Source organism: Callorhinus ursinus, unplaced genomic scaffold, assembly GCF_003265705.2.
Source record: "Callorhinus ursinus isolate GAN/ISIS: 27379988/994484 unplaced genomic scaffold, GSC_fseal_2.0 scaffold17, whole genome shotgun sequence".
Lineage (NCBI taxonomy): Eukaryota > Metazoa > Chordata > Mammalia > Carnivora > Otariidae > Callorhinus > Callorhinus ursinus.
The window spans coordinates 36,997,415-37,018,406 of NW_027397079.1; the positions used below are offsets into that span (position 1 = coordinate 36,997,415).

The 20,992-nt window shown below is 36.4% G+C and overlaps 2 protein-coding genes across 4 annotated transcripts in view; both read right to left on the reverse strand.

Moving 5' to 3' along the window:
- Window positions 1–20,803, reverse strand: part of LOC112834772 (A disintegrin and metallopeptidase domain 3-like) — a 166,961-nt gene extending 146,158 nt beyond the window's left edge. For all 3 annotated transcript variants that reach the window (XM_025886247.2, XM_073902517.1, XM_025886246.2), the window contains exons 1-4: window positions 20,671–20,803; window positions 20,020–20,102; window positions 6,584–6,639; window positions 574–652 (exon numbers count right to left, since the gene is read on the reverse strand). In XM_025886247.2, the coding sequence (XP_025742032.2) occupies window positions 574–652; window positions 6,584–6,639; window positions 20,020–20,102; window positions 20,671–20,728 (276 nt within the window). In that variant the 5' untranslated portion in view covers window positions 20,729–20,803. The remainder of the gene's footprint in view (window positions 1–573; window positions 653–6,583; window positions 6,640–20,019; window positions 20,103–20,670) is intronic.
- On the reverse strand, window positions 12,532–13,477 carry LOC112834774 (U2 small nuclear ribonucleoprotein B''). Its single transcript, XM_073902514.1, has one exon. It carries the CDS (start codon window positions 13,436–13,438, stop codon window positions 12,761–12,763), a length of 678 nt encoding a protein of 225 aa, XP_073758615.1. The 5' UTR covers window positions 13,439–13,477; the 3' UTR covers window positions 12,532–12,760.
- Window positions 20,804–20,992: the final 189 nt, after the last annotated feature.

The window sequence follows — 20,992 nt, forward strand, 5'->3', positions numbered from 1 at the left end:
TCTACCCTTCCCCCCTGCTCATGATCTCTCTCTCTCTCTCTCAAATAAATAAATAAAAAATCTTTTTAAAAAAGTTCTTGACTCCTATCTGCATTTTGGGATACAATGCAAACTCCTATGTTTCACATGTGAACATATTCAGATTCTGTACCCAATATACTTTTGCATCCTCACTTTCCTTTCTATAAGGCAGTTCTTTCTATAAGGTCTTTCCACAAAATAATTTCCACCACTTCCTCCACAGCTCAGGTCCTATGACATCTCAATTAAAATGAATCTGTATTTAGGGGCTTCTTATTCTTAGCTCCTTAACCCACTTTCTTTCTCTCTCAGACCCCTACTAATACTTCTGATGGTTTAAAAGACCTTTTTAGGATAGGAGGTTCCTGAGTTCCAAATTTGAAAAGCAGTTGTCCTGTTCAATCTGCCTTCATAGTAATTGACACATTATATTTGGGCTTCTGACTGCTTGCCCAATAATTCTGTGGGATAGAAAGCATTATTTTTCTTCTGCCAATGGCACCTTGATGAAATAAAAAAAAGTAAATCTACAGAGCATAAAGGAAAACTTACCTTTATAAGTGAAGAATCTGGATACAATGTTCCTGATTTGTTGTATGCATACACCAGGAAATGAGGGTCTAAAAATGACCTAATTCAACCAAAGTAATGACACTTCATTGTAATAGTAACATTAACAAAAATAGAATCCTGATATTAAATAATTTATTTTCAATTTTACAAGCTCAAATATCCAAAAATTAAATGGGCTCATCTCTCCATTATCTCATTTGACTTCTGATAGCATATTTTGTTTAAGAAAAAATACTAAGCAATATAATCTATAGCAGTAGGGACACCATAATGACATAGACTTATGTATACTAGAAACCAGGACTTCTGGATTCCCATGGCAAAATTTTCTTTTAGATTCAACAATCAGTAAATCTCATGGCATAAATATTTACTAATTTGTTAATATTTGCTAACAAGTAGCCATGGATTGATAAGAAACAAAAAGTATATGCTTTTTCCATTAGTTTTCATGAAATTATACTGTGGTCAGAACAACCCCCAAATTCTCAATGCCTCAAAACAACAATGAATGTTCTTTGCAAGTTTATTGCAGGTTCAGCTCCATTCTGGAACCTGGAAGAAGACTTACCTCCTACCCCATGGAACATGCCTTTCTTGTAGCAGAAGGAGAAAAGAAATTGTAGAAGCATACAATAGTTCCTAAAGCCTTTGTTTAGGAGCAGATTAGTGCTTTGCTCACATTTCATAAGCTACATGAATCCTCAGGCAAGCCTCATATAAATGGTACCGAAGCATGATCTTCTTACAGAGAAGATAGTGATTGTTATGGAAAAATCTGACCCCAGGATTTATTGCCAACAGACTGGGGTTTCTCAAGGATTCCAAACACCAAGGGACAGTTCAAGGCCACAATCAAAGAGGGACTAGAGCACTCACAGAGTATGCACATTCACCATTACTTTTCTTTCCAGACCTGCTTCATCTTCTCATTCCAGACAGGTCTTCCTTTTCCTCAATTCAAATAACAAAACTAGAGAGCTTCCCAGAAAAAAACACAAAACAAAACAAAACACTGATATTTATCAGCTCAGAGTCCACATATATTCAAGGGCAACGCCAGATGACATGGGTTGCTTTAGGTGCAAGTACCTGGAACATGAATTCTGGCCCAAGGGCAGAGCCACGTTTTAAATAATTAAGCATGTCAATGGAGGTAGTGGAAATGGGAATCTAGAGGCAGGAGAAGAAAATTCAACAGATTGCTCACAAGCATAATTAAATAGCATAATTAAAAAGCATAATTAAAAGGATAAAACTTTAGTTTGCAAGTTCATTCATCCTGGGTCTTCAAAAGTATACTTTTGCTTCTACACAAAATAACAAAAAAGTCTGCCTTAATCAGTGAATTAATAGAAATACACATGACCACTCAATGGAAAACAGCATCCAATGTAAGGAAAATGAACAACAAAAGGGTGGAAGGCAAACTTAAAAGAAGTTCCTAATGAAGTTGAATGAGGAAATTGGTTAAAGAAAATAATCATTATTTCAAGAAAAGTTAAAAAAGCTAATAAGCTTTCAGAGCAGATCTTTTCAAGAAAAGAAAAAGACACTCTGGAACTAAAATGATGACAGATGAAAATAAATAATTCAATAAATGTGTCAAAGAGAATTTGTTTGCTAAGAATAGAAATAGAGTCCTAGTCAATAAAGAGAACATATTTTGCTAGTAAAAAACACAGCTAAAATAAAGATTTGAAAATAGTTGAAGGAAAAACTATACTATAGAGGGCAGATTCATAAGACCCAAGATGAAACCATGGATTTTCATAAAATTTTTAAAAATGTGTAGAGATTTAAAACTAAAATGAAAAATTCAGGGATTTATCATATGTCAGGGAGGATTAATGTTACACCACACATACATACATGTGTACTCACATGTACACAAAACATACTGGAAACGTGATGTAAGATGAATGATATCATGTTATAAAAATTAATAGCAAAGGAATAGGACTCACAAATTCTACACACTGTCAAGATGTTATTCAATTATGAGAACAAAAGGGACATTTGCAAATATGCACAGATCCAGAAAACATGTCATCTGCATATTCTAACTGAAGAAGAAAACGATGTGAAAGTATACTAAATAAACAATACCTGAGTCAGCATAAATTTGCAAATAAAAAAAGTGATAAAACTTGGAAAATGCAATATAGTTGTAAAATAATGAATGCCTCAGATTTATATCTTAAATATAAAATAAATTTTAATACTATAGGAATATTATGATATAAGTTCAGAACATGAGAGACACAAGAGAAAAATCTGAAAACCTACAAAAATAATGAATAAAATGATTACATGAAAATTTCATTTTTATAGCAATGAATCCCACAAACATGAGGGGGAAACCAATAGGCTGGGGAGCATATGTGCAACATCTAGAACAGATAAAAGGTTAACATCTACAATAAACAAAAATTCCCACAATCTGATCATAGAGAAAAAATTTAAAAAGAAAAGCCATGGATTGAAAGTAACTCAAAACAAATGATTAAAACTAAAAACCCAAAGAAAAAACAAAACATAGGGGAAGAAATTCAATTAGAATAGTCAGTGAACATTTGAAAAGATTACTCTTAAACAATTAAAACATATTGAAAGCATTATTTAAAGCAGAATAAAGGGGCATCTGGGTAGGTCAGTTGGTTAAGTGGCTGCCTTCCACTCAGGTCATGATCCCAGGGTCCTGGGATTGAGATCACATTGGTTCCCTGCTCAGAGAGGAGCCTGCTTCTCCCTCTCCCTTTGCCACTCCCCCTGCTTGTGCTTTCTCCCTCTCTCTCTCTCTCTCAAATAAATAAATAAATAAATAAATAAATAAATAAAATCTTTAAAAAATAAAGCAGAATAAAGCATTAGCACATATTAAAACAGAATACAATACCATTTCTTATCTGTTAATTAATGAAAATAAATAAGTGAAGATACTAATTTTGTTGAGAATATAGAGAAAAGAAATGTTTTTGAATGATTGGTGTGAGTGAAAATTGGTATAAACCCTCAAGTAAAAATGGGTAGCATATAGCACTCCTGAGAATAGCATCATTTATAACCCATCAATTTCACTGGTGCCCAGGATATCCACAATACACTTTTTCTTGCTATAAATATGGGTGAATAAATAATAAATAAGATATACTTATTTGATAGTTACATATGTATTTAAAATATATGAACTTATTTTGCACACATAAATATGAATGAATCTCAAAAAATAGTATTATACAAAATGTTGCACAAAAAGCACAACCCCAAAACCAGAACCACATTCAATAACATGATAAATATCTACTGCTCACACTTCTGGGTCATGAGTGAGTAGCAGCAGTAGTTCTGCTAATGGTAGCCAGGCTTTCTCAATGGTCTGGGATTCAATCATTCATTCAGCTGAATGTTAAATGATTCATTCATTCAGCTGAATGTTGGCTGATCTAGGGATGATTAGAGCACCTTGGCTGTGCTCCACCTGTCTCCATCTTCCAGGAAATTGGTGCAAGCATATACTGGTAGGGATGGCAGAGCAAAAAGATGGAGAGCAGGAAAGAAGGTGTGTAAGTCACATAGTCATAGAATGGGCTACATGATTTGCAGGGCCTGTGATGAAATGAAAATACAAGGGTTATTATTTTTTTAGAAGTACTAAGAATCTCATGGCAGCAATATACAGGGCATTTCTAACATGGGACCCTGGAGGATCATGTACCCATGAAGTTGGCCTTGCATAAATAAACTCAGATCCTAGGGTTGGGGAGTGGGGAGGCTGGGGAAGATGTATATTTTCTACCTCTTGATGATAGGAACTCAAAGTTACATGGCAAAGAGTGAAGATACAGGGAGAAGTAAAGAACTGGGGTCACTTTAGTAGTCCACCATATTAAGATAAATAAATTATATAGAGGAGTATTATGCCATTTATGTCTATTTAAGGCAATACTGAAAATATGATTTTTATTAATCTCTAGGCATACAGATGAATGAAGAAAAATTATGACAGAAGAGTATGTGTCAGTATCATAATTGTGATTAGCACTGGGGAGTGAAAGAACTGAATACATGTGAGCATGGGAATAAGAGATTTCACTATTACCTATAATATACACATTTAGAAAAATATATTAAAAAATGCTTACATGTGTGTCACTCATGGTGAGAACCTAACTGTTTATATGATTCTCAGAATTTTCCTTTTTTATTTTTAATCAAAAGAAAAAAGTCAATATAAAAAACCTGAGACTAATATAAAATATGCCCTTTGGGTGATAATGATGTGTCAATGTAGGATCATCAATTTTAACAAATGTATCATTCTTGTGGGGCATGTTGATAACAGGAGAGGCTCTACCTGTGTGGGGGCACGGGGCATACAGAAACTCTCTATACCTTCCACTCAATTTTGCTGTGAACCTAAAACTGCTCTGAAAAAATAAATATTAAATAGGAAACAAGAAAATGCAAAAAGCTGATAACTGTTTGGACAAGTTATTTAGGGAAAATTGACACAAAGATGCAATATAATATTTTAGCACATCTCACATACTTTTGAAAATCTAAACTGATTTCAGAAACTGGCAATTTCTCTCAAAATCCTAATACAAAATGTGAGTAATAAAGAAGGTTGTTGTGAAAATTAAATCAGTTACTACATGCAAATTGCTTAGAAATATGCCTGACAAGGAGTGCCTGGGTGGCTCAGTTGATTAAGTGACCAATTCTTGATTTAGGTTCAGTTCTTGATCACAGGGTCATGAAATCAAGCCTCACTTTGGGCTTCAGGTTAGGCATGGAGTCTGCTTAAGATTCTCTCTCTCCTTCTCCCTCTGTCCCGTCCTGCCCCCCCCACTCATGTGCACACTCTTTCTCTCTAAACAGAAAAAAAAAAAGGAAGGAAGGAAGGAAGGAAGGAAGGAAGGAAGGAAGGGAGGGAGGGAGGGAGGGAGGGAGGGAGGGAGAGAGAGAGAGAAAGAAGAAAGAAAGAAAGAAAGAAAGAAAGAAAGAAAGAAAGAAAGAAAGAAAGAAAGAAAGAAAGAAAGAAAGAAAGAAAGAAAGAAAACAAGAAAGAAAACAAGAAAGAAAACAAGAAAGAAAGAAATATGCCTGGCAATTGGTATGTGCTCTATAAATGTCAGTTATTTTTGTTGTTATTATTATTATTATTGCTATTATTACTGTTATTCATACTTCCTGATTCAGAAACCCATTTCTTGATATCAAGCCTACAAAACAAATCTCTATTACATAAGATAGACATACAAGGATGTTTATTGCAGGATTCTAAAGTGATAATTCCTGCAACTAACCTCATTATCAATATTACATACTATGGAATGTTATCTATTAAAAATGAATTAAAAATATATACATAGAGCAAGAAAATGAACACCATTATTAAATAAGACCTACTAGTGGCAAAACTGTATTTCTATTTGTGTAAGACAAACTTTATTGATTGGTTTCTATATGTTTTATCTAAGGGAAAGATGAAATTTAGAATAGAAAATGGTGGAAATATAAACACATGATTATTATTGGTTTCCTCAAAGAGCAAAAGTAAAAAACAAAATTTAAGAGATTAAATTATTATACCAAGATGAGAAAAAAATGGTCTAATATCAAGTAAAACGCTTAAAGTCACATAAATATGTAAAATGACATGAAGACAAACAAAATTAAACATGTACAAATAAAATTACTCCTTTCATTAATGTTTTTATGGTTATATTTCAAGGAGTTACATAGAATAATCTTAATTTATCTAATATACATTAATATTTATATCATTAAATTAGAATTAGGCTCCAATATTAGATTTAAATCTCAAGATGAAGACTTGAAATTTTAATCTGTCCTAAATCACAAAGATATAACATGTTAAATAAATACAACAGTCAAGCTCTTGTTTAGGCTTAACATAGGGTAGTAATTGTGAAAATTGAAGAAATGAAAGAAGTGTATGAAAAGAAAAATGGTCACTTACTGTTTTTTAAGATGAAAAGTATATGTTTCCCTTTCAATTTTGATGGCATATGTGACCTACAGCAATGTATTCAGAGAGAAAGTAATTAGTAGAAATCTAAAATTCTTAATTCAAAAGCTATAATTTCTTAAATATAAGTACTTATTCATGTAAACAGATGGTATCACACATGTCCCAAAATTATATATACATGCATGTTGACTATGTTTCTTTAATCTTGGAATATATGACAGAATTAATTGTAATTCAATATAAATAAAATCAAGGAGTCTAAATCTATTTCTAAACTAATAGAATGTCATTAGAATTTACTATCATAATGAAATTTTAATTTAAAATGGTTACATTTAGAAATTTGAGTAATCTTTGAAGAAACTTGAATTTATCTTTTTTCTACTTTCCAATTTCTAGCCCAAATAAATAGAAAATTAAAGAATATAGCACAGGTAGTGGGGAGCTAAGATAGCAGAGTAGTAGGAGGATCCTAGGCTTGCTTCATCCCTGAACACAGATGGATAACTATCAAATCATTCTGAATACCCAAGAAATCAATCTGAGGACTGCACTAGAGAGAAGAAGCCACACTGTGTAAGGTACAAGGTGTGAAGACATGGTTTAAGGGAGAAACAGATTGCAGATACTGCAGAGGAGAGGGAGCCATGGTCACAGGGAGAGCCGAGACAGAGAGAGGAGCACACAGGGGATAGCACTTCCCCAAAGCCACTGACTGGGAAAATTTTCAGGAGGTTTTACAGAAGGTTTTAGGATTTTCAGGAGGTTTTACAACCAGTGGGGCTCAAAGACTGGCGTTTTAGATTTAATGGTGTAGCAAGTGTGGAGCCTGGAGGGCGCTGCAGTGCTCCTGTGGAGAAGGAGGGCAGATAGCCCAGATAGAAGGAGGACAGACAGCGTGATCTGAGGTTCCCCGGAATGCACTAGGAGAGACCATTCCCCCTTCTTGGGGTGCATCTGGGAGAGGCGGCATTGCCTTTCTGGGGTCAAAAGAGCCAATGTGCACCATTACCCTCCCTGCCCCTCAGCATCGGTGCAGAGACACTGCTGAGGGTGCCTATCCTGGACTCTGGCCCTTTGCTGCACTTTACTCCAAATTCTGTGCCCCTTTGTGCTTTGGTGTGACTACCCTTCTGGGATGAGCCTACATCAGTCCCAGAACAGTGAGACCCTGCCCCAGAGGAACAGCGTGAGTCCACACCAGCCCAGGTCCCTAAAGTTTGGAGTTTTAAAACTCAGCCAACCTGCCTGGGATAGAGCCCAAGGTGCACTGTGCTGTCAGTCAGGCAGGAGGCCAACGCAGACAGGGTAAAGGCAACAATCTGAGGGATGCCTGGGATACATGAGGGGAGATTGTTTGCTCTTCAGGGAGGACTTCCTTGGGAGCAGCAGGTGCGAACTCCCCTCTCCGGGGACAAGGGAGCTGGCCGGCACCATTTCTCTCTCCTGCCCCTCAGCATAAACTAACTTCATAAGCAGCGCTCCACCAACACTGACTGCCTAAGCTGTTATACCAAGTACCACAACGCTGTGCTCTGCAGGTATGGCTTTTCTCAGGCAAATGTACCTGAGAACCAGAGCAGCGGGCCCCTCCCCAAGAAGACCAGCACAAACCCCTGCACACATCATGTCTACTGACCACAGAGTTCTGCAAAACATCTCTCAGGTCTTTTTTGAAAAGCAAACAAGAGCACACCTAGTTAAAGCTCCACACTCTGGCCAAGGTCCAAATATCCCCTCAGGCAAGGAGAAACTGCAGAAGACTGACATGCGGGAAAGAGCAACCAAACCACAACAGCAGAGTGCACAAAGCACACACCAGAGACACTTCCTGAAGCACCAGGCCCTGGACTGTATCTTCTTCATAAAGCCATCACTCCTGGGATCCAAAACCTAACAGGCTTTGCTAACACACAGAAGACAGAGACCTAGAGAAAAGCCAAGATGGAGGAATTCATCCCCAAAGAAAAAAACAAGAGAAGGTCACAGCCAGGGATCTAATCAAAGCATATTTAAGTAATATATCTGATCCAGAATTTAAAGCGACAATCATAAGAATACTAGCCGGGCTTGAGAAAAACATAGAGGACACCAGGGAGTCTCTTACCACAGAAATAAAAGACCTAAAAATTAGTCAGGCCAAAATGAAAAATGCAATAACCAAGATTCGAAACTGACTGGATGTGATGACCACTAGGATGGAAGAAGCAGAGGAATGATTAAGTGATACAGAAGATAAAATTATGGAAAATAATTAAGCTGAAAAGAAGAGGGAAAGAATATAGCACAGGTCCCCTTTTCAGATTAAAGGAAGTATCCCTAACTATAAGAACACTCTTCTCCCTGTCCTCTTTAGGAATTGCCTCAGCTACAGAGGGTCACCTCACACCAAGTCACAATTTTCTAAGACAGCCCATATTTAGTGAGAACCCCCTTCATCCCAACTCCAGATATTGATGGGCCATGCTAGCTTCACATGTTGTTGAGACTCAGAGTCTCTCTCTCCCCCTTCCCACTTCCTCCCCTCCCCTTCCACAGGGGCTCATCACAAGAGCATACCCTAATAAACTGCCTTCACAGGAATCTTCTCAAAGACTGCATCCAAAAGAACCCAATCTGTGACATCATCATAAAACATACACGTTCTTCACTGCATAGCACATGGTCAATGTGAGTAAATTTTCCACTTTGCAAAGAATGTGAATTTTGTCATTAGGTACAGTTTTCTGCGTAAGTCATTTTAAACCTCATGTTCAGTCTTCTGTAAGTTTACAGCTATTAATAAAGATGTGTTGACATCTCCCCAATTTATTGTGATATAATTTCTTTCTCCTTTTATCTGTATTTTTTGGCCTTACATATTTTAGAGCTCTGTTTTTGAGTACAAACAGATTTAGTAGGGTGATATCTTCAGGATATCTTGATAAATTGGTCACATTATCATTAAGGTACCTTTCATCTCTTAAAGTGCTTCTTTAACTTTATCTGATATTGTTATAGTTGCACCAGCTTACTTTTGATGTTTCACTTTTTTTATTTTTTAGCATTTGACCCATTCTGTTGTAATAAGTAGGCTTTCTAAAAAGTTTCATTATCATTTAAAATTTAGAGAGGCTTTCTGAAGGACAAGAGCAAGTTGCAATTTTCAGAGATTTACTAGTATAAGGATGTCCCTCAAATCATTTATTTCACAATGGTATTGTTAACAGTAATTGTATAGATGCAAACTAAATGGAAAATAAATTGATTTAAGTACTACTTCTTTAGTATCCCTCTTCTTTCTATTGTTTGAGAATAAATCAGTATAATTTCCCTTCTATATTATGGATATTAGGTAGTTAATGACATCACCATATACCAAGTTACTCAAAGCAGAAACATGGTCTATATAATAGCTGTTCTATGTCTTACATTTTAAACCCTACATTTTAAATATTTTTCTTAATTTTTTTATATTTTAAATTACTGAATAAAATGGAAATAATAGGCACCCCTGTGTTATTCTGATCCTAAAATGGAATGCTGTAATGTGTAAAACATTAAGTATGATATTAGGTTATATATGGCTTTGGTTGGTACTGCCCTTGTTCCCTGGATCCATTTAAACACATTGAGGCCGTTCTCTTCTGAAGGGAAGAATTATGTGCATATTTGGTGAATATGTATGTATGAATGTATGAGTAATTTTCTAAAATGTTCTTTTGGTCACATTCATTGATATTTTAAAATATGTTAGTGTGATAGGTTAATACATTTTTCTACTATTAAAACATCCTTCAACAGAGGAGAAAATCTATTTGGTTATAATGTTCTACAATTATTTGCTACTTTCACTTTTTAAATATTTAGTTGAGTGAAAGGAACTATAATTTCCCTTTCTCATACTTTATTTTTTCCCTGTCAAAGGTACATTAATATTTTTAAAAAATTACTAAATGATCAGAAGGATTACTTGACTTATGTTCTATTCTGTGTTCCAGTCTCTGAAAAGGACACATCATCCTTCCTTGAATTTTTAAAAAAATTTTTCCTAAAAATTTAAAACCAGGTCACCTGGGTGGCTTAGTCAGCTAAGCGTCCGAATCTTGATTTTGGCTCAGGTCATGATCTCTGGGTCCTGGGATCAAGCTCCATGTCAGGGTCCATGCTGGGTGTGGAGCCTGCTTAAGATTTTCTCTCCTTCTCTCTCTGCCCCTCCCCTAGGCTTGCTGTCTTTCTCCTTCTTCCTCTCTCCCTCTCTCTTTTAAAAATAAATAAAAAATAAATAAATAATAAAAACAAAACCATTTGGCTAAAAGGATTTTCTGGCAATTTAATTACTAATTCAAATAATTATAAGTGATTCTCATGATTATAACTGTAATCTGTAAGCAGATATTGTATTTCTACCTGAGTCAAAAGAAATGTATTTAGGTAAATATATCAAGATTACAGACTTATACCAAACCTACAAATAATAACAAAAATTAAAAATATGGCTGTGCATATATCTAAAAATTAACTCAGTTCAAATTTAGTATCTTTAGAAACTTAGGTGGACATTCTCTTTCTTACCAATTTTCTGTGCTACCTATAAGAGAAAAGAGAGCAAAAATTTTATTGAAGAAATAATAACTGAAAACATCCCTAATCTGGGGAAGGAAACAGACATCCAGATCCAGGAGGCACAGAGAACATCCATTAAAGTCAACAAAAGCAGGTCAACACCAAGATATATTGTAATTAAATTTGCAAAATATAGTGATAAAGAAAATGTATTAAAAGCAACAAGACAAAAGAAATTCTTAACTTACAAGGGAAGGCCCATAAGGCTAACCGGAGATTTCTCAACAGAAACTTGGCAAGTGAGAAGAGAGTGGCATGATATATTCAGAGTGCCAAATGGGAATAATTTACAGCCAAGAATACTCTATACAGCAAAGATATCATTCAGAAGAGAAGGAGAAATAAGAATATCCCAGAATTTGTGATCACTAAACCAGCCCTGCAAGAAATATTAAAAGGGACTCTTTGAGTGCAAAAGAGAGACCAAAAGTGACAAAGACAAGAAAGGATCAGAGAAATCACCAGAAACAACACAAAATAAATAATGAAATGGCAATAAATACATATCTATTAATAATTACTTTGAATGTAAACAGACTAAATGCTGCAATCAAAAGACATAGGTATCAGAATGGATAATAAAACAAGATGATCTATATGGTACCTTCAAGAGACTCATTTTTAGACCTAAAAACACCTGCAGAAGAAAAATACGGGAATGGAGAAATATTTATCTCCCAAATGGATGTCAAAAGAAAGCCAGAGTAGCAGTACTTATATCAAATAAACTAGACTTTAAAACAAAGACTGTAACAAGAGACAAAGAAGGGCACCATATCATCATAAAGGATACATTCTGACAGGAGATATAACAATTGTAAATATTTATGTACCCAACATGGAAACACCAAAATACATAAAACAATAACAAACATAAAGGAACTAATAATAATGCAATAATAGAACACTTTAACACCACTCTTACATCAATTGACAGATCAACTAAACAGAAAATCAACAAGGAAACAATGGCTTTGAAAGACACACTGGATAAGATGAACTGAACAGATAAATTCAGAACATTCCATCCTAAAACAGCAGAATTCACATTCTTTTCAAGTGCACCCGGAACATTCTCCAGAATAGATCACATATTAGGTCACAAATCAGGTCACAACAAATACAAAAAACTGAAATCATATCATGCAACTTTTCTAAAGACAACACTATGAAAGTAGAAGTGAATTACCAGACAAATTCTGGAAATACCACAAATACATGGAGGTTGAAGAACATGCTACTAAGCAGTGAATGGAAATCAAAGAAAAAATTAAAAAAACACATGGCTGAGTAATATTCATATATATATATATACACACACACACCACATCTTCTTTTTTTTTTTAAAGAATACAAATAAAAGTTTATTACACAAAATTGAGTCCTTCATATTTCATAGTTCACGAAGGCTAAACAAAGACTAGGTTTTTTTTAAATCATTCACAAAAATTTCACTTTCACTCCCCCTCATCCCAACTATTAAAAAATGGCCTGACCAAATGTTATCAAAACAAACACTATAAATAACACCAAGTGCTTTAAAGACAACTCTCCCATATGTTATTTCTTGGCATAGGTGATCTTCATGGCATGTGACGGTGTGATTTTAAATCCCTGTAAAGCATCCCTGGCAGCTCCAGCCTGTCCATCATTTTCAAATTCAACAAAAGCAATGTCATGCCTCCCAGGTACCAAACGTACTTCCTTGAAGCCAGGAAACTGATTAAACAGCATGGATAACATCATCTCATTAGTCTCTTCTGGTAAATTATTGAGGAATAAAATATAGTTTGGAGGGTAATCAGGGACCTGAGGATTTGGTGTTGAATTTCCTTGGGTATTTGCTGCATTTGGTGTTCCCTGACCAGGCTTTTTGTTTGCAGTGGTCGCAGTCTGTTCCACAGTTTTCGCTTTTTTCTTTTCCTTCTTCTTTTCTTTGTCAGCAAAAGTGCCACGCATTTTAGATATTATATCCGAATCTGTTTTTGCATACTGGATTCGCATTGGTTTACCATAAAATGGAAATCCTTGTAACTGTCTCAAGGCATTTGTGGATGAGCCCAGTTCCTTAAAAATAACAAAGGCTTGCCCCCTCATCTTCATGGTCTTTAAAGCTACAATATCTACAACGTGGCCAAACTGAGAAAACAGGGCATACAGGGATCTCTTCAACTCTTCTTTTTTAATTTTGTCATTCATATTGTTGATGTAAATTGTATGATTTGGTCTGATATCCATGTTTGGAGTTAAACTGTTCAAACTGCCTGAGGCCTACGTTGGTCCACACCACATCTTCTTTATCCATTCATCTGTTGATGGACATCTGGGCTCTTTCCATAGTTTGGCTATTGTGGACATTACTGCTATAAACATTGGGGTGTAGGTGCCCCTTTAGATCACTTTTGATCATATTTGTACTACTAGTACAAGTTACTAGTGCAATTGCTGGGTCATAGGGTAGCTCTATTTTTAACTTTTAGAGGAACCTCTATACTATTTTCCAGGGTGGCTGTACCAGTCTGCGTACCCACCAGCACTGTAAGAGGGTTCCCCTTTCTCCACATCCTCACCACCATTTGTTTTTTCCTGACTTGTTAACTTTAGCCATTCTGACTGGCGTAAGGTGGTATCTCATTGCAGTTTTGATTTGTATTTCCAGCCATTAAAAAAAAATGAAATCTTGCCATTTGCATTGATGTGGAACTGGAGGGTATTATGCTAAGTGAAATAAGTTAATTAGAGAAAGACAATTATCATATGATTTCACTTATATGTGGAATTTAAGAAACAAAACAGAGGAGCATAGAGGAAGGGAGGGAGAAATAAAACAAGACCTAATGAGAGAGGGAGACAAACCATAAGAGACTCTTAATCATAAGAAACAAACTGAGGGTTGTTGGAGGGCAGGGTTTGGGGGCTAGGGTAACAGGGTGATGGGCATTAAGGAGGGCACATGATGTAATGAGCACTGGGTGTTATATAAAACTGATGAATCACTGAACTCTGACTCTGAAACTAATAATACATTATATGTTAATTAACTGAATTTAAAAAAAAGATGTGGTGTATATATACAATGGAATATTACTCAGCCATCAAAAAGAATGAAATCTTGCCATTTGTAACCATGTGGATGAAACTAGAGGGTATTATGTTAAGTGAAATAAGACAGTTAGAGAAAGACAAATACCATATGATTTCACTCATATGTGGAATTTAAGAAACAAAACAATGAATATAAGGGAAGGGAAGGAAAAATAAAATAAGCTGAAAAGAGGGAGGCAAACCATAAGAGACTCTTAGCTTTAGGAAACAAACTGAGGGTTGCTGGAGGGGAGGAGGGTGCGGGGGATGGGGTAACTGGGTGACAGACATTAAGGACAGCACATAATATAATGAGCACTGGGTGTTATATGCAACTGATGAATCACTAAATTGAACTGAAGCTAATAATACACTATGTGTTAACTAAATTGAATTTAAATTAAAAAAAAACCACACGGAAACAAATGAAAATAAAAACACAGTAGTCCAAAACCTTTAGGATACAGCAAAACCAGTCCTAAGAGGGAAGTATAAAGCAATACAGGTCTACCAAGGAAGCAAGAAAAATCTCAAATAAACAACCTATCCTTACATCTAAAGGAGCTTAGAAAAAGAACAACAACTGAAACCTAAAGGCAGCACAAGGAAGGAAATAGTAAAGATTAGAGCAAAAATAAATGAGACGAAAACTAAAAAAAAAAAAAAAAAAAATAGACTAGATCAATGAAACCAGGAGCTGGTTCTTTGAAAAAAATAACGAGATTGATAAAAGAGAAAGCAACCAAATAAATAAAATTATAAACAAGGGAGGAAAAATAACAACCAACACCATAGAAATACAAATAATTATAAGAGAATATTATGAAAACTATATGCCAACAAATTGGACAACATGGAAGAAATGGACAAATTCCTAGAAATATAAACTACCATAACTGAAACAGAAAGAAATAGAAAACTTGAGCAAACTAATAACCAGCAAAGAAATTAGATCAGAAAACTCCCAACAAACAAAATTCCAGGGTGAGATGGCTTCACGGGCAAATTCTACCCAATATTTAAAGAAGAGTTAATATCTATTCTCAAACAATTCCAAAAAAGTAGAAAAGGAAGGAAAACTCCCAAATTCATTCTATGAGGCCAGCATTACCCTGATACCAAAACCAGATAAAGACTCCAATAATAAAGAGAAGTACAAGCCAATATTCCTGATGAACATGGATGTAAAAATTCTCAATAACATACTAGGAAATCAAATTCAACAATATATTAAGGAAATCATTCACCACAGTTGTAGGATTTATTCCTGGGCTACAAGAGTGGTTCAATATTTGCAAATCAATCAATGCAATACACTACATTAATAAAAGAATGAATAAGAACCATATGATCCTCTCAATAGATGCAGAAAAAACATTTGACAAAGTACAATATCCATTCATGATAAACACCCTCAAAGTAGGTTTAGAGGGAACATACCTCAACATAATAAAGATTATACATGAAAAGGGCACAGCTAATTATCATCCTCAATGGAGAAAAACAGAGCTTTTCCTATAGGGTCAGGAACAAGACAAGGTTGTCCACTCTCACCACTGTTATTTAAATAGTACTGGAAGTCCTAGCCTCAGCAATCAGACAACAAAAAGAAAAGGCATCCAAATTGGCAAGGAGGAAGTAAAATTTTCACTATTTGCAGATGACATGATCCTCTATATAAAAAACCCAAAAGACTCCATCAAAAAATTGCTAGCACTCATACACAAATTCAGTAAGCAGTAGGATACAAAATTAATGTACGTAAATCTGTTGCATTTCTATACACCAATAATGACACAGCAGAAAGAGAAATTACAGAATCAATCCAATTTAAAATTGCACCAAAAACCATCAGATGCCTAGGAATAAACCTAACCAAGGTGAAAGACCTGTACTCTGAAAACTATAAAATATTAATGGAAGAAATTGAAGATGACATAAAGAAATGGAACGATAGTCCATGTTCATGGACTGGAAGAACAAACAGTGTTAAAATGTCTATACTACCCAAAGCAACCTACACATTTAATGCAATCTCTATCAAAATACCAACAGCATTTTTTCACAGAGCTAAAAGAAACAATCCTAAAATTTGCATAGAACCACAAAAGACCCCGAATAGCCAAAACAACCTTGAAAAAGAAAAGCAAAGCTGGAGGCATCACAATTCCAGACTTCAAGTTATATTACAAAGCTATAGTGATTAAAACAGTATGGCACTGGCACAAAAACAGACACATAGATCAGTAGAATAGACAACCCCGAAGTAAACCCACAATTATATGGTCAATTAATCTTCAACAAACCGGGAAAGAATATCCAATGGGAAAAAGACAGTTTCTTCAACAATGGTGTTGAGAAAATTGGACAGCAACATGCAAAAGAATGAAACAGAACCACTTTCTTACACCATACACAAAAATAAACTCAAAATGAATTAAAGATCTAAATATGAGACCTGAAACCATAAAAACTCTAAAGAGAACACAGGCAGCAACCTGACATCTACCATAGAAGCAACCTGACATCTACCATAGAAACTTTTTTCTAGATATTTCTCCTGAAGCAAGAGAAACAAAGGCAAAACCAAACTATTGGGATTTAATCAAAATTAAAAGCTTCTACTTAGTAAAGGAAACAATCAACAAAAGTAAAAGGCAACCTATGGAATGGGAAAAAAATATTTGCAAATGACACATCTGATAAAGGGCTAGTATTCAAAATATATAAAGAATTTATCAAAGTCAACACACAAAAAACAAACAATCCAATTAAAAAATAGGCAGAAGACATGAATAGACATTTCTCCAAAGAAGACATCCAGATGGCCAACAAACACATGAAAAGATGTCAACATCACTCATCATCAGGGAAATGCAAATCAAAAGTACAAGATGTCACCTCACACCTATCAGAATGGCTAAAAATCAACAACACAAAAAACAACAGGTGTTGGAGAGAATGTGGAGAAAGGAGAACCCTCTTACACTGTTGGTGGGAATGCAAACTGGTGCAGCCACTATGGAAAACAGTGTGGAGTGTCCTCAAAAAGTTAAAAATAGAATTACTCTATGATCCAGGAATTGCACTACCAGTTATTTACCCAAAGGATACAAAAATACTAACTCAATGGCTTACATGCACCCCTATGTTTACAGCAGCTTTATCTACGATAACCAAATTATGGAAATAGCCCAAGTGTCCATTGATTGATGAATGGAAAAATAAGATGTGTACACACACACACACACACACACACACACACATACACCACACACACACACGGAATATTACTGAGCCATAAAAAAGAATGACATCTTGGCATTTGCAAGAACATGGATAGAGCTAGAGAGTATTAAGCTAAGGAAAATAAGTCAGTCAGAGAAACACAAATACCACATGATTTCACTCATATGTGGAACTTAAGAAACAAAACAAAAGAGCAAAGTGGGGAAAAAAGAGAAAGAAGGGCAAATCAAGAAACAAACTCATAAATTATAGAGAACAAACTGATGGTTATCAGAGGGGAGATGGATGGGGAATGCATTGAATAGGTGATGGGTGTTGAGTTTGAGAAGTTCTTTATAGATCTTGGATATCAGCCCTTTGTCTGTAGTGTCATTTGCAAAAATCTTCTCCCATTCCATGGGTTGCCTCTTTGCTTTGTTGACTGTTTCCTTTGCTGTGCAGAAGCTTTTTATCTTGATGAAGTCTCGAAAGTTCATTTATTCTTCTTTATTCTATAGCTCTCCAATTTTCTCAGCACCATTTATTGAAGAGACTGTCTTTTTTCCATTGAATATTTTTTCCTGCTTTGTCGAAGATTATTTGATCATAGAGTTGAGGGTCCATATCAGGGCTCCCTATTCTGTTCCATTGGTCTATGTGTCTGTTTTTGTGCCAGTACCATGTCTTGGTGATCACAGCTTTATAATATAGCTTGAAATAAGGCAATGTGATGCCCCCAGCTTTGTTTTTCTTTTTCACCATTTCCTTGGTGATTCAGGATCTTTTCTGATTCCACACAAATTTTAGGATTGTTTGGTCCAGCACTTTGAAAATGCCATTGGTATTTTGATTGGGAAAGCACTGAAGGCCAAGATCTATAAAGAACTTCTCAAACTCAACACCCAAGAAACAAATAATCAAGTCAAAAAATAGGCAGAAGACATGAACAGACACTTCTCCAAAGAAGACATACAAATGGCTGACACCTGAAAAAGTGTTCATCATCATTAGCCATCAGGAAAATTAAAATCAAAACCATACTGAGATACCACCTTCCACCAGTTAGAATGACAAAAATTGACACGGCAAGAAACAACAAATGTTGGAGAGGTTGTGGAAAAAGGGAACCCTCTTACACTGTTGGTGGGAATGCAAGTTGGTAGAGCCACTTTTGAAAACAGTGTGGAGCTTCCTCAAAAAATTAAAAATAGAGCTACTCTATGACCCAGCAATTGCACTCCTGGATATTTACCCCTAAAACACAGATGTAGTGAAAAGAAGGGCCATATGCACACCAATGTTCATAGCAGCAATGTCCACAATAGCCAAGCTCTGGAAAAAGCCGAGATGGCCTTCAACAGATGAATGAATAAAAAAGATGTGGTCCATATATACGATGGAATATTACTCAGCCATCAGAAATGATGAATACCCAACTTTTGCATCAACATGGATGGGACTGGAGGAGATGATGCTAAGTGAAAGAAGTCAAGCAGAGAAAGTCAATTATCATATGGTTTCACTTATTTCTGGCACATAAGGAATAGCATGGAGGACATTAGGAGAAGGAAGGGAAAAATGAAGGGGGGAGATCGGAGGGAGAGATGAACCATGAGAGACTATGGACTCTGAGAAACAAACTGAGGGTTTTAGAGGGGAGAAGTGTGGGGGGTTGGGTTAGCCTGGTGATGGGTATTAAGGAGGGCATATACTGCATGGAGCACTGGGTGTTATATGCAAACAATGAATCATGGAACACTACATCAAAAACTACTGATGTACTGTATGGTGACTAACATAATAAAAAACAATAGGTGATGGAGATTAAGGAGTGCACTTGTGATGAGCACCTGGTGTTGTATGGAAGTGTTGAATCACTATATTGTATACCTGAAACTAATATTGCACTGTATGTTAATTGGAATTTAAATAAAAACTTATAAATAAATAAAATTAATGGGCACAAATTATATGTGTCATAGAGATGTCACAGAAATTATACTTAGTGAATCATTCATTAAAATCACACTGATATGAAAAGAGCTTTACCATTAAAAAACATCATGTGCTATCTAGATTTGACAATGTATGTTTTATTTTAATCAGATTAACAATATCGGTACTTCCCCTTTAACAAAGACATATATGTATATATATATACTCAAATTTGGGCATGAAGAAGTTCTTTATATATTATCATTTTAAAATCATGTTACAAAGTACATTTTATTGTGACCTCACAAAGAATACTTCAATAGTCCAGTAACTGTATATATCATTTTGTGTGATACGGATTTGGGGCACTTTTTTCCAGAGTCTGTGTTTTAAAGTAGTTTTTTATGTTCATGTATTACTTAACGAATGAAAAAAAAATACTTGCTTTCATTCAGACAAAAGTAACACAGTAATTAGGGCACAAAATTTCAAAGGGATATATGCATGAATTGATTTGGGTCATGTAGTCCACTAAAAATAAAGCATTTATAAAAAAGTGATTTCTTAATTACATGTGTTTCTGAAACTTCACCATCACTGGTATTTGTCTCAATCTTCCGTGGCACTGTAATTTGTAGAAGCGATGCTTCAGGATCTACAGTAAGGAAAACATGTGTGAACATTCCCCAGTGCCTGGCAGCAACCTTAACTCTTCTTGTGTCCTGTCACATCCCATCACTCTTTGAACTTCCAAGCCCCAACACACACACACACACACACACACACACACACACACACACACACACACACACACACAGAGGCACGCACTCACCCGCCACAGAATCATACTTTGTATATTCCAGAAAGAGGCTCCCTCCACCATCCATACACTTTGGGGTGTGATCCTACCACCATCCAGAGACTGAGACTTATTGACCTCAGCCCCAGCAGGTGAAGAAGTACTGCTCTTAAGGCCCCACCTCCCAGAAGATGCGCGCCCTCTCCTCCAAGTGCGGGGTCCCGCAAGTGAGGGGCAACTGTCCCAGTCCTGCTCCGAGCCCTCCAAGCAGCAGGCCCAGGAGGATCCTGACTCTAAGTGGGCTCTGACAAGACCCTGGGCTCTCCCCAGCCAGACCCGGGGTTCCGGAGCAAGGTTCTGGGGCCCGCCACGCCCAGAGGCTCTGCGACAGGTGACCCTCTATGGAGGAGGGTCCTTCACTCACGATGGCCCGCGGAGGTCAGCCGGCCTAGGCCTGAGAGGATCAGCAGGAGAGACAGCATTGCGGGGCCTGCCGGCCTTGTCACGGTAATGGCTGTTAGCTGCGGAACGGCAGCCGCACGCGCGGGACCTGCGTTCCGGGCTGGTGGGCCTGGGGTCTGCGCCAGAGGCTGGGAGGGGGGGAGGGGGGTGCGGCTGCTCCGCCCACCCCGCCCCCTCTGCGGACCAGCCAGAGCAGTAGCGGTTGCAGTACCCGGCGCCCACCCACCGCCCGCTGAACTCAGGAGGCGCAAGCCGACCTGTCCTGCTGCCCACGTGGGCTTGGG

Coding starts and splice junctions, on each gene's coding strand:
- LOC112834774 (XM_073902514.1), bottom strand. CDS start 13,438: ATGGATATCAGACCAAATCATACAATTTACATCAACAATATGAATGAC.